The 14436-nt window shown below is 43.7% G+C and overlaps 1 protein-coding gene, 1 long non-coding RNA gene and 1 pseudogene across 6 annotated transcripts in view; 1 reads left to right on the forward strand and 2 right to left on the reverse strand.

Moving 5' to 3' along the window:
- Positions 1-1168: 1168 nt before the first annotated feature.
- LOC120585059 (uncharacterized) lies at positions 1169-5276 on the reverse strand. The gene is made up of 4 exons (XR_005648203.1): positions 5137-5276; positions 2500-2652; positions 1631-1771; positions 1169-1421 (listed from the first exon to the last, which is right to left on the reverse strand). It is a non-coding gene; the product is annotated as an uncharacterized LOC120585059 (long non-coding RNA).
- Positions 1339-14436, forward strand: part of HIPK1 (homeodomain interacting protein kinase 1) — a 53218-nt gene continuing 40120 nt past the window's right edge. For 2 of the 5 annotated variants that reach the window (XM_039841231.1, XM_039841236.1), the window contains exon 1: positions 1447-1465. Coding sequence is in view for 1 of the 5 variants with exons in the window: in XM_039841232.1 (XP_039697166.1) it covers positions 1393-1465 (73 nt within the window). In the remaining 4 variants the exon portion in view is untranslated. Of the gene's footprint in view, positions 1466-5107; positions 5439-5672; positions 5830-14436 lie in introns of those variants that run through there. The other 3 variants (XM_039841232.1, XM_039841234.1, XM_039841233.1) reach the window with 3 other exon arrangements.
- On the reverse strand, positions 5408-13919 carry LOC120584931 (suppressor of cytokine signaling 5-like; annotated as a pseudogene).

Here is a 14436-nt window from a genome sequence, read left to right on the forward strand (position 1 = left end):
GGCTCCTAGTCCACATGGACGATTAAAACCCTCCTTTTTAATCAAGAAAGGAGTTAAAATACATATCTATTATTATTCTGTATTTCACTTCTCCTATTTTCTGATTTCACAGACAGTACCAGTGGAGATGAATGGTGGTGGGTTCTGGATTTTTGAGGGAAGTAACATTAAAGAAATGTTCTGATGGATGGAACGCAGGAGGTAAGGAAAAGGTATAATCACTTCCATTTTAAGTATGATGAAAGTGGGTCTCATGAGCATGTCCACTAGCACACCCCAGTAACTAAGGAGTCAGTATTCCCCCTGACGTCAGGTTCCAAAGCCCATGTGTTTCTTTTATACTGAGCATCCTGGGAGCACTGAGGTTGGTCAGGCAGAAGTCTATGTCACATCAGAGTTTTCCTGGGCACCTCCTTCTACCCCACCCGCAACAGAGAGAACCACTTGCTAACCACTTGATGACAGCTTACAGAGTTTACAAAAAATAAGTTTCTAAAAATAATAATAAAAAATTTAAGTTAACTTCGCAGCCGAAGGGGAGGTGGAAATTGTTATTTTGAGATTTTTCTTAAACTCTATAGTTAATTGAATTCTGATACTTTGAGCACTGTGAATAAGCACTCGGTAATTTACTCAGCAAAAGAGTAAGTACTAACCACATATCGGGAATTGTGTTAGGCAAGGGATACTAACTACATTAGGACTTTTTCGATTTCTGAGTTTATGGGAAGTGCAAAATGACTTGGCACAAATAATATCCAATTGTGAAATTTCCTGTCCTGATTCACTGCCCTCTCCCATGTGGGTCTCTGTGCCTTCCCAGAGCATTTGTTTTGACTTTGGACTTTGCTGAGAATTGATGATACAGAAAGATATATGGAATGCAGTTGCTAAAGGCTGGTGTAACCCTTGGTCAAAGAAAAGATGAGAAGCTATGGAATGGCAGAGGCATGATGATGAGAGATGATGATCATCCAGAGAAAGAGAAAAAAAGCACTATCCCCTGGTTTTAGTGGGGAGGAAGATCTGAGGAGAAGTAAATATGGGTGGTATGAGTATTCAAGGCATTTGCTCTTCTCCCAGCATAGTTTCTGGGTCGACCCTTGAAAATCAGGAAAATTAGGGATAAAGTTCTTGCCCGTTATCTCTAATTCCTGCAAACCTCCCATCTTCTTTTTCTTTTTTATTGAGGTGAAATTCACATAACATACAATTAACCATTTGAAAGTGCACAGCTCAGTGACATTTAGTGCCTTCACGGCATTGTGCATCCATCACCTCTCTCTAGTTCACCTTCCCCGTTCTTATTTGTATTTGACTCCTTGTCTTTAACCCCAGAGGCATGGCCTTCGTCCAAACTCCTATTCTACCAAAGCCATCGTTTCTCCTGGGATGGACCGTCCTCAAAATGTCCTATTCTGCTGCAAAAAGAAAAAGAAACTAGCAATACTTAGACTTGAGCCAGGTAAGTCAGACTCCTACCCGCAATGACACTATTCAGCCCAGCAATGACCCAGCTTGAGTGGGGAGATGCTGGGGAAGGAGGGAAGTGGGGAGGCAGCGAGGAGACAAAGCCTTCTCCCAATACAGAGGAGGAAGCTTTGGGATGAAATGGAGAGTACTCACTCACCTGATGATCCTGGGTAGCTTCCCAAGAGGTGGGCACTTCACTTCTCAGCTTTGGTTTTAGTTTCTAAGCCCAAGGCCGTCTGGCACAGACCTGGTAAGCTCTTCTTCCCAGAGTACTTGTCACTCCTAGGAGCTCATGTCCCTTGTGTATGATATAATGGCATATTTATTCTTATGTTCACATTTTACATGAAAAATGTACTTAAGGTCAGTACTAAAAACAAATAACGTCTCACTGATGCCCCAGCAGAAGTAGGGCTGTCTTATTTAAGTCCCTGCTGTCTACAGCAATACTTCTAGAAGCTTCCTCAGTGACCTCCAGACACAGTTAACTGTAATATTCTTCAGCACTTTTAATGCCACTTGGAGGACCAATGTCATAGACATGTGATAATTGTTTCCAATCTGTCTCCTTAACTGTGTTTGCGAGACCCTTGAGGGAAGGAAATGTGCTTTATTCTTTTTATTCTGTCTAACTCAGTGTCTGGTACTTATTATACAGTCAGGAAATCCTAGTAGAATAAAAAAAGTTCTATTCTAACCTCCATCATGCATGTTGGATTTGCCCTCTTTAAAACCAGTTAAAGGGCCAGAACAACTTTTCCCAGCTCATTTGTGTGAAAAGTGATACAGAAATCAGTCAGAATAGTTCAGTTCATGATCTCCCAGATGTAGCAGAAGTGGACATCACAGACCCAAGCAGCTTCCTTGGTTATGGAGAGCTGAAGATGGGAGTTGACCAGAACAGATTCTATCACCCAGCTGGACCAAACTATCCTTCCCAGTTTGCCAGTTACCACTCATATTATGAAAAATCCTATCTAGGAATTACATTACTTCTGTCCCCACTGTTACTAAAATTGTTCTTACCAAGATCACCAGCGACCTTCCGACTGCCAAGTCCACTGGCCGCTCTTGACTCCTTATCCTCCTTTACTTCTCATAACATTTGGTCACCACAGATTAGCTCCTTCTTCTAGAAAATCTCCCCTACTTCTCTTCATCAGTTAAGACCGATTTTAGCTGCAAATAATAGAAAACTTGTCTAACAATGTTCTCAAAACATAAGAACATTTATTTACTTAAAAAGAAATCCAGAAGTGAGTAGTTAGTTCCTGGTTCATTCAGAAACTTCACTATATCAAAGACACACTTTTCCATCTGTCTACACTGCCGTCCTCAGCATGCTGTTTGTCTTCATCATTGCTTGTCGTCACATTTATGGTCACCACATGGCCATGGCAGCTCCAGGACTCTTGTTTTTGTTCTTCTGTTGCCCCAAAGGATTTTTCCATGTTCTGCCTCCTATCCTTTACTTCAGACCTTCGCTCTCGTTTGGTTTTCTAACTTACAATTGTTGGCTTCTACCCGAATTCTTTTCTTCTTGGCCAGTTCATTTCACAACTTATTTGGATAGTCTTCCCAGCTTCTCTCAAGACACAGCCTTTGGTCAGCTTCTTCTATTTGGTCTTAAGCACTGCAGCTCCTGAGCAAATGACTTCTTAACTGCAGCACTGAACCTAGGCTGCAGGTCCTAGAAGGATGCCAAACCCTACGTGAGACTTGAATGCTTCCAATCACCAATAGCGCCATCTCCCCTCTCCAGGTGCTCTAACTTTGTCTGGGAGGACAAAGCAGTTCACATATCCACCCCCTACTCTCCATGTTCCCTGCTTGACCAAACCCTCAACACTGTTTTCTAATCAGGCTCTTTCTCTAGTCTTCACCCACTCCAGCCAGCCATCTTCCTCACAGCCACCAGTTCTCTCCTTAAAGCACAGCTTCCTTATTACCTGATTAAACCTCTAATAAGCTCATCATTGTCTTTCAAAATCTGACCCACCTTACTAATTCCACATCCTGCCACTTCTCCACTGAACTGTAAGCTCCTTCAGGGCATGGACTAAACCTTTTCTTCTTTCTGTCTTTAATTTCTGCTTTAGTGCCTGTCAGAGGTACTCAATAGATCTTGTTGAATGGACAAGTAAACTCCAGCTATGTTAAACTTTGAAACTTCATTGACAACACCATGCTCAGATACCACCTTCTCTGAAGGCGGTCCTTGACTCCATCATTCAAATCTTGTATTTGTCTCCATGCATTTTTTTCTCTCACTGGACTATAAGCTCTCTGAGGGCAAAGACCATGTCTTATTCATCTCGCATCTGATCCGGTGTCTGGGAGAGTGCCTGGCATAGAGCAGGCACACAAGCTGTTTGTTGAATGAATGAATGAATGGTGTTAGAGAAGGGAAAATACTAGATTTTAAGTTCTCCACTTAGGCAGACTGAGGAAATGACCTAATAATAATGAAAATAGAGATCATCAAGAATAAATACGGTACAAATAAGTCAATTAAGTAGTCAGATAGTGACTATGCAGAACTGAACAATTAGAATAAAATGGGAATCAATCAGGAGAAGCTCCCAAAAGGTGAATTTTGAGATGTGTTTGAAAAGAGGAAAGGGATGAAACTCGAGCCAGTAGCTTAGAAGCATGTCACGGAGTTGCCTTGCACCAAGGCAGGGTAAGTAATAAGTGTGTTCGCAGCCTGCCTTTCGAGCGGGCTCTATTCTACTCCAGAACTCAAGTTCTGCCTTTTTCTTGCCTCCCCGCACAGGCAAGCTTACCCACTCCACTCTGTGTCTTGATGCTTCCCATCCCTAATGTAGGACTTTATGTTCTCTAAGTTTCTGCGGAAATAAGCAAACAAAACTGTCCTGTTTGGCTAACCCTTGTCCTCTAGGGAAATAACTTTCCTGTTCCAGATAAAATAGAACTGCTCCCAGTGTTGTCAAGCCAGGAGAAAAACCAAAGGTAGCACAGCCACTTTAGCACGTCTTCACAAATATATATATATATTTTTTTGGTGGGGAAAAGGGGGCCTAAAGAGTTCAAGGATGTATGGGTGAGATTTGAGAAAGAGCTTGATAGCCGAATCTTGCCTTAGCCACATCCACCCCCTCCTCAAAGAGAATATGCAAGTACCCATGGGGCTGGACAGTCACTTTGAGGGCTCAGATCAGTGCAGCCTCTAGAACTTATGGGATGGAAAAAATAGATTATACTCCTGTCTCCCTAAAAATGTCCCCCACTTTAGGAATCAGAACATTTTACATGGTAGCAGATATATGTGAAATCCCACAGAATGTCTTGATCCTGGGAGATGGCATGTTTCTTTCAACTGGGGTAACCTAGTTTTCACACAGTGTCCATTTTTTTCCAGAATGTTGTGTGCCCAGAGCATTCCATTTCCCAAATACCGAGCCTGACCATCTCCCGGTAGAGGCAAGAAAATTATGGTAGCATTCGCGCGCTGCACGTTTTGAGGGGTTGGATTCAGAGCACAGCTATTCTTTCTCCCCTCCTAATGCAAACGCGGGTTCCCAAGGCAGCAATGGGAGAGCCCCCTAAGTGGCTCCCGGTGTACCCGTACACGGATGTCACCGCTAGAACGTCTCTATATGGCAACGAAACATTAAAGCCTAAACTGAGGTAATTCCTCACCAGCAGGGGGGCTTCCCGGGTAGGCACTGCCTCTCCGCGCGCTGCCCAATTTCTGGGGGTGTCACACTAGACCGTGGTGATGTCACACTGGCTGGGCTGACATTTTACATCTGGACCCCTCACCGCCACCAGGCACATTTAAATCACCACAGGGTCTGCCGCGGAGACGGGGCGGGGAGCCCGGGCCCTGCCCTCGATTCACGCTGGCTCCCCACGGCGGTCCCCAAGCAGGCCCATCGGCTCCCGCCCGGGTCCGGGCGATGCGGCTGTCCTAAAGCGCCCGCTCCGGCCCTTCCGCCTCAGTAGGTATCATGGCGCGGAGCGGGTGAATAGTTCCCGCGGGGCGGGGCCGGCCGGATGGGGGTGGCTGCTCGGCGCTCAGCTCGTCGGGCCTGGCGACAACGGCGGCTGCGGAGCGAGGGGCCCGGCGGTGGCCCCGGACGGCAGCGGGAGGCCGAGGCGGGAGCGCGGGGCGCTGAGGCGGCGGCCGGGCCGGGCGGCCGAGCGGGTGGGGGGCTGAGGGGGCTCCCCCCGCGGGGCGGGCGCGGGGACGGCTCCGGGGGGCGGGGGCCAGGGCCCGGGCCGGCTCGCGCCGCGGGTATGATGACCCGGCGGCGGGGCCCCGGATCTCGTCTCCTCCGCCGCCTCCTCACGGCAGCCCCAGCTCGCGGCTGAGAACCAGACACACCGGCGGTGAGTCGGGGCGGGCGGGCACGCACCTCGGCCGGGCGCCCTCTCCCACCCGCTCCCCGGGGCGGAACCGGGCGGGCCGCCGGCGCTCGGGGAAGCCCGGCCTGCGGGGGGCGCGCCTCTCGGGGGGGGGCCCCCACCTGGGACCCGGCGCCGCGTCCTGCAGCCCCCGCCTCTCTCGGCCGCGGGGCGGATTGCGTTCCCAGAAAAGCGGGGTGGCTCCGGGCTTGTTTGGGGGGCAACTACCCCTGCCTCCTGCCTCTTCTCCCCTGGGCGTGTTGTTGTCCTTAAATGACAGGGGCCGCCTTGCCTCTCCTCGCCCGGCCGGTTTTTTGCCGGCTGTCGTGGCAGGTTCCCAGCGTGCGGCTGTGCGTGTGTGTCCGCAGCCGCGCCGATCCCCGGGGCTGGGGGTTATTTGAGCCGTCTGGGACCGGGGAGCGGCGTCCCGGGTGGGTGTGGAAGCTCGCCTGTCCTCTCCGCTGCTGTTCTTTAATCGTTGGGTTTGTCATTTGTAATGACGGGGGAGACGACGTGAGACCAGCCCACTGACTGTATGGACGTCCGAGCGAGGCAGATCTAGAGGTCTGGCTCGGAGGGAAACTTTTCCTGCCTGTTGTCACTTTTCCAAAGCTTTCGTTTAACAACGGTATATTTAAAAAAAAAAAAAAAAGGTGAGGAAACAAGCAGAACTCTTGGGTAAGGCCCACATTGTTCACAGGTTTATGAGAAAGAGGCCCTTTTTGCGCTTAGCAACCGAAACCTGGGGCTCGGTCGCCGGGAGCGCTGGTCTAACCTCCAGTTTGTTGTGGTGACAATCCCGGAGCACTGGCCTGTGTTTATGCTGGGCGCGCTTTCTTTCCTGTTTAGGTGGGGGAAGGGAGGAGGGGCTAGAGAAGGGGAAAAAACAACCCTAGGCTCTTAATACGTCTTTCCTCCGCTTAAACCGCTGACACCATTGTAGACGGACTCATTTTGAGGCAGCCCTAGGTGCTTGTTCTTAGTGACACTTTGGGAATTTTAAGTAATTGCATCGAAATATTCATTTCAGCTATAGACTCTTCTGCCCAATCTGTCCTTTATCTTATTTGTTTCCTAGCAACTCTGATGAAAACAGCAGCGTGGCTTCCTGCTCCTGATGAAGGAGAGTTAAATTAAGTGGCTGATGCCCTCAGCAAAACCTACAATTTCGCTCTTGTTTGTGTCAAGCTATTTTTGATTCCTGGTCTGTAGTCTTTTTTAAAAAAACATCACAGAGAATGCAAATCATTACCAGCTTTTTTTCATATATAGGTCTAAAGCTTTCTGTAAAACATTTGAAAATCTAACAAATCATTTTACTTAATGGTTATTCGGCAGATGATTTGGGATCTTTATATGTACTTATTTTAGGGTTCTGTGTTATGATACTGGTATGATGGTATGATGAAGGATATCGTTGACTTTAAGAGACTGTTCCTGGCTTGAAGGATATTTTGGTAAAGTACTTGTGGTTGGAACTGGAGGCAGCCAAGCCAGTAAAGCATCTGACGAGTAAAATGGTGAATGAGATCTTGTAAATATACTGGCTCTGGTTGGTAAGTAGGACTTTTGCTGGTGACATTTTCATGAATAGTTTATCCTAACTTTGGAGATTGTAGAGCAAGTGGATTGGTAACTCGAGATTTAAAACCAAACCAGGACTCCTTTCTAAAAGAAAAAAAAGATCACCTCAAAATACACAATTCTCAGGAAAATAGAATTCTTTCATTCTGTGGTTTTGTTTTCACAAGCACAGCTGGGTCAGTGGTTGTGTTGGTAAAAATCAGTGAGCCAAACCTACCTTGTAAACTTCTGACACTTGGAACTTGTGCAACTTGTTGTTAGGTTATATATTGTAACTGGTCCTTTTGTAATTTGAATTGTGCAAACACGAACTTCCTGATCTGCCCATCCATTTGAATTTTCGTGACTGCATAAAGCATCTATATTTTTTTAAGTTTTTTTTTTTTAAATTACAGTTACTAATTCCCCTCCAGTATCTTCCCTTACATTTCATGCCATTCTGAACACAAGTCATCAAAATCATTTTTCCTTCAGGCACCACTTCAGTAATCACTGAATTTGCTTTTCGGTTCCTTTTCTGTTTTTGTTTTTTTTTTGTTCCTCATCTCCCAGCTCCCTAAATGCCTCATGTATTTTTGTAGAGCATAATTTGGCACTTAAAAAAATTTACATCCTGTGTTTATTTTTTTCTTTTTTTGTGTGTGTCATATCACCCCCCTAAGCAGCCTTCTCAGTTCTTGGAAGATAGGGAAACTTCTGTGTGTTTCTCATGGGTTCTTTAAGGGCACCTGGTAAGTGCTTTCTCAGAGGGCTAAATGAAAAAGAATCAGAAGACCTGAATTCTCTGCCAGCATTGCTGCTCATTAACTGTGTAAAACTTGTTTGGCTTTCTCGGGTCTTCTTTTTCTCGTGTTGGAATTAGGGAGTCTTAGGAAGAGAATGTAGGGTCCGTTTTAGCTATAAGGATCCCTGTACTTTTTTGCCAGAATTTTCTCAAATGAAATACATTTTTCATTTTCTCCTTATTCTAAACACTTTTTCATTTTTCCACACCCCTGGCATACTGTTATCTCATTCATCTGAAAGAACTTCTTCCACCTCCCATCTGCCAGACTGTTATCTTACTTTTTCCACAGGCCTTTGCAAGCTGATCTAAACAGGGTGCTCTTTTAGTGTCTATGTTTCATATTGATCTATGCTTTGTTTGTTTGACATTTTCCTTGATCTATGCTTTGTTTGTTTGAAACTCCTCGAGATACAGTTTTCTTTATTCTAAACTTTGTAGACCTGTAGACTGTTCTGTGCACATGCTAAGATAGTACCTTATTAACCGAACATAAAAAGCACCTCCTTTCTTTTGTTCTGTTACTAGAAAAAAAAAAATCGTCATTCTAAATAAATAAATCTAAGAGAGCTGTTGAAATTTAGGGAACAGTATTCTGCCCGGAAGGAAAGTACCCCTCAGCCAGTTTATCAGAATATTACAAAATTGTTTTAAATGGCTGGAAATTACATAGAATTGTTGAGTTACTCTTTTGTCACTAACACCGCTTACTTCACACCCTGTTTTTGTGTATTAGTTGGGGAACTGGCTTGTTTCACATGGTTCCATATGAAGGAAGTGCTACAGGAAATGGGGTGGGGAGCTTTGATTCAAAGGGTGTCCTTAGGGTTTCAGGCTTATTTCTTCCTTCTGTATCATTCTACTTAGAATACATATATGTATATTTTATAATATATATAATGTATATAGACAAATATATGTTTTCCCCCTGTAGACAAGAGACTATAATTTTTGTCTCATCATGCATCTCTCTGATTTACTCAGAATGACTTCTGAGATCCCCTTATGTTTCTATGTGGAGAAGTAACGTTATTTCTTTATAGTCATTCATTCTAGCAGACGTTTGACATATGCTGTATGCCAGCCATTGTGATAGATGCTGGTGATTAAAAAAAAAAAAAAAAAGACACCTACTCTGCTATTGAGACTTGCCCTCAAAACTTGCAGTTGGAGAAGTCAACTTTTAAATGAATAACTACAAATAGTTATACTTAGAATAAAATCCAGAGTGGCCCACAAGTCAGCATGTGACCTGGCCCTTGTCTGTCTCTTTGGGTCCTGCTTCTACTATTTTTTCCCTTGTTCCATTCCATCCATGCTGGTCTCTTCTTCAGATAGACCAAGAATGTATCTTGGCACTAACCGTTCTCTTCCACTGGACTGGCTCCTTCTTGTCAATTAGGCCTTCCCTGACCACCAAATCTAGAGTAGCTCTCCTTCCACCATCTCTGTCATATCATTGTGTTTTGTTTTCATTATAGCGCTTATCCCTAGCTGCTGTTTTCTTGGGAGGCGGGGGTGTGTGTGTCACCCCAATAGAAAGTAAACTCCAGGTGATAAAGAATCTTATCCATCTGGAACACCACTGTTATCCCTAGTGGTTAGAAAGTGCCAGGCAGACGTACTGGGTGCTCCACATATGTTTGTTAAACGGATAACTGAAAAAAAAAGTACAAGTGTGATAAGTGCTTAGTCGTAGTAGAGGATGCTATGGGCGCCTTTACCAGCACACCTAACTTAGTATGAAGTGGTCCGGGGAAGACTTTCCTGAGTGTATTTGTGAGCATAAGGCTGACTAAACAACAATCTAGCCGAAGGAAAATAATTTTTCTCTCTTATAACAGTCTGGAATAAATGTTCTGGGTTGACATGAGCACTCCTGGTGGGCAAGTGGCTCTGTTCGACATGATCATTCAGGGACCCATGTTCTTTCCGTCTTGTTGCCCTGCCGTCCCATGGGTGTTATCTCATGGCGGAAGCTGGGTCTCCGTGGGTTCCTGCTGGTGGCAAGAGAAAGGAACAGGAAAGGCTCCCCCACGCGTCCCTTTCTGTTGGACAGAGGGACTGGTAAACACGGTCTAGCCATGTGCCCAGGATGAAGGAGGGTAAGTTTTGATCCAGACCAACAGCCTATGCCACACTGAAAAGTGAGTTGTAAGCAGAGGCTATAAGGATAAGTGAAAGTTAGAAAAAGAGAAGGTTAAGAGAGGAAAATGAAATTCAGAGAGGGAACATGACGTGTGAAGTAACTGGGGCAGGAGAAAGCAAGACTTGCTCTAGGAACACAGAGAAATTTCGTGCTACAGGAAGGGAGAGTGTCTGGGGAAAGAGTGGGCGAAACGAGGCTGCAAAACTAATCAGGGTCCAGAGCTTCTAAGGCCTGGAGATCCAAATCAGAGATTTTGAACTTTATCCGAAGGTTTTAGTGGGCGACAGATGGGCATTTTATTTGTCTGTTTGTTTATTTACAAGGAGAATACCAAACACTATTAGCACAAAAAAGCAGCCATAACAAGGCACAGTAAGCTGAAACATACATTTGCAGTCAAAGGGTTAGTGTTGCGTATAAATATAGCCTTTCTTTTTTGTAGCCTTGGCAATTGCCATCAGGATTGAAAACAACTTTCTGTAGCAGCATGTAAGGAAATTAAGGAGCACTCTCACCAGTGCACGGAGCACATTGACAAAAAGACACAAGAATAGATTCGACTACTTTAGTGCAAAACTCTAGGACAGACCTGTGAATTCAGTGTAATACTGAGAAGTAAACACTAGAACTTGGTATTGCTTCCAAGATAGCTCTTTCAAATAGTATTGCATACTATTCTAAATGACAAAAGCATGCTAACTAGAGGTATTTATAGATACAGTAGTTGTACAGTACTTTTTAAATCTGCAATTTAGGTTTCAGATTTTCTATTAAAAATGAACTGCACTGAAAGTCTGTAAATTGTACTTAAGCAATGCAGCTGTAAGAGTTTACAACAAAGAGATAAATACCACCATCCAAATTATTATGGTTGAACAATAATCTCGACATCAGCAACCACTGTAGTTATTATTATCTGACTTGTTTGGGCATCTCCTCATCTCATTTTTTTCATGGTTCACAAACTCATCATGGGTGTAGGAAAAGATCCAATGTTAATGAATTAACAGTTAGACCGTACATGTCAACTTTAAAAATTACACACAGCAGTTTTAAGTTAAAGCACTCATTTAAAAAAATTTAATACCTAAGTCCTTTAAGTAAAATTCTCCTACCAAGTTATAAGTCTGAAATTTTAAGAACTACTATTTAGAAAACCTGGTTTACTTAGCAGTACCTTTTGTAGAGAAAAGGAGACTCACTATAAACTATATCAACACTTAAGTGCTACACTATGCCTTTGTGGCCAGAAAAATTGCATTTTTATTTTCTGAAAGGAAGATAGTCTTTATTTTTTAGACTTCCAAAGCTTGATTTATAGTAACTACAAACATCACTACTTTTGGAAGGTTATAGAAAAATTCTTAGAAAAAAATAATTTCAGATGTTAGTCACACTGTTGAAATACTCATCCAGTATTAACAATTTGTTCTTCAGTAAGCAATAGAATTCTTCATAGCAAGTGCCCCAGAGTTGTCTCACTTATTTACTACAGCCATTAAAAACCAACAAAATTGACAAAATGTTGTTGTCGCCTTACTAAACACTCATAGTTGTCCTCTTATCTCAGTAGGCACCACAGTTTTCTGAGTAACAGCGCCTGACAGATGCTTAACAGTAAGCTTACACACTTCACTGAAAAACCTTAACGCTGTGATGTGGACTTGCTCTAGGTGTGCTGTCCGATGCACATGGAAGCAGATCTAATTAATGCCCTTTAAGGACAGGAGACTTTGCTTTGCCTTGACCGGTTCTCGTTCTAACTAGTGAACTATAACTTTTTGTTTATAATGATACTCTTTTTAAAAATCCTGTAACATGTATGGTAAAGGGAGCCCATCACTTCCACCGTATGTAGTGCATCTGCAGATTACTGCATGGCAGGTATATTGCAGGCTAAAAGGGAAAGTCCTATTTAGTGAGATAGTAAGTAATGGTTCAAAAAACATGCAAACACTAGGATCTTTATAATGTTCCAAAAGCCTTATCATTGCTTCTGCCTACCTGATGACAAACACAAGGTGTTGTGTTCTCTTCTGAGTCACAATTAGCTTGTGGAATTGCAGAATTGTCCCCACTTATTTGTCATTCCAGGAGCTAACTTTGGTCGCAGTTTATATGATGGATTAACCTGTGCAGTAGCTTCAAATATATGTATTTGTGCATTAGGAGGGAGGTCAACCCATTCTTCAATACTAAGCCGCCTTTTCTCTCTAAACCCATCTTCTTCATCTTTTGTAGAAACCAAGGATGGATCAAATGTATCAAAAATGGTGAATGTAGGTTTACAGGGGCTGTATGCTGTTTGGTCAGATGCCATTTGGGGGCTAAATCTGAACTGGCAGGAAAACGGCATTTCTCAGGCATTAATTCAGAAAGGTGTATTTTTCTTTTATTAGGAAAAAGAGGTTTCAACTGCTTGTTGTAAGTTCTCATGGGAAACACAAGCACACAGTATCCTGCAACTTCTGTCTCAGAGAGCAACTTCCTACAGTTTTGCTGGCAACAGTGTCCATATCCTGTATGGAGCTTACGGCAAGGGGCCTCTCTCCTTTGAAGTCCACTTCAAGTTCTACCAAACTTTGTGTCTTTGTAGAACAGAAATGTTTCTTCTTCCCACCCACAGAGCATGTCTTCCCAAGGATAGGAATCTCTTCTTGCAAGTCTTGTTCCTGGGGGATGCATAAATTGTCATCCTTTTCAATGCTTAATTTTAACAATCTGAGGAATTTCAGTGGCACAGTTTTGGTTTCTTCTTCAAAAGGCTGAATCCCAGTGTAAGGCAGAATTTTCTCTTAAGGGGCTGCTTTGTTACTGGGGAACTGAGTCTCCTATACTGATGTTTTTCTCTTGGATAGACATCTGTTGGAGTTCATGGCCACATTTTCACTTTGGCTTCCTCCCTCATGACTGAAGAGGTTCTGACACCTCTATTTGAAGTTATTCCACATTTTCTCCACTTTATCCACTGATTATAAGACTGGTTGGGGTGTACCGGGCAGTCTCATCCAGGGGCACTTGTGGCCAGGCAGGAGGACTGGTCAGCGCAGTCACTGACAAGGCAAGTCCACCACCACCTGTCAGTCAGATCCCGTCCCCTGTGACTACGCCAGCCAGCAAAAGCAGTGTTGCTTCCTTGGTAGGAACTTGGGGACCCCAGCTCTGCTGCTAGATGCCTCTGCCAGGCCACCACCCCATTTCCTGGCTGCCACCTCCCCCTCTTCACCCTTCCCCTTCCCCTCTTTCCCCAACCCCCATATGAATGCGATATGCATTTTTAAAGCTTCAGTTGTAAGGTGAAGAGTAAATTGGGAAAAGGGAGCTTAAAAAAGAAACTGAGAGTTACAATTTGAGGGAGACATATTAGGCTGTTGAGTAAGTAGTCCAGAACTGTGCAGTAGGGATGGCGAAAAATGGGTGGAGTAGAGAAATATTTGGCTTCCTTGCCAAACTTGTCTTGCTTTATTTTTACAGAGCGTAAATTTTTATTTACCTACTTTAATGATATGAATACTCTTTACATATCATCTGGTGGTGAAGATGGACATCTGTGTACATGTCGCCTGAGGACAAAGTGCTAGAGGGAAAAATAAACAGTACTGATTTTAGGTTATTCAGGTCACCAATTGTTAAATTATGTCAAAGAGGCAAAGATGACACTAAACAAAAGTAGGAATATATTGTTGGTGTGTCTGGGAAAAGGTGGATGTTACTGGAGTCTAAGGGCAAAACACTGACAAGTAATTACCTTAGTTGTCATGCCCTGTTCCATTCGTAGTTATAATGTTTGAATTCTTCATAATATTATTTCCTGCAGTGCCCACAGTGTGGGGCACCAGTAAATGTTAAGTAGATGTGACCATTGCAGAGAGCGGGGAAGCTGTTAGTTTGGCTGTTTTTGAAAGCCTTGGATCCTAGCGAGACTCAATTCTCCTTTTAGCGGTAAGTACAAGTACCAGTAGCCTTTTGCCTATTAGTTCTAGTTTGTGATGAACTCAATGGACAAATTTGTCCTTATGTTTAGATGGTTAAATCCTTGGAAAGTCAAGTTTGAAATGAAAAGACAAGTTTATTG

Source organism: Pteropus medius, unplaced genomic scaffold (genome assembly GCF_902729225.1).
Source record: "Pteropus medius unplaced genomic scaffold, Ma_sr-lr_union100, whole genome shotgun sequence".
In the NCBI taxonomy this organism is placed as follows: domain Eukaryota; kingdom Metazoa; phylum Chordata; class Mammalia; order Chiroptera; family Pteropodidae; genus Pteropus; species Pteropus medius.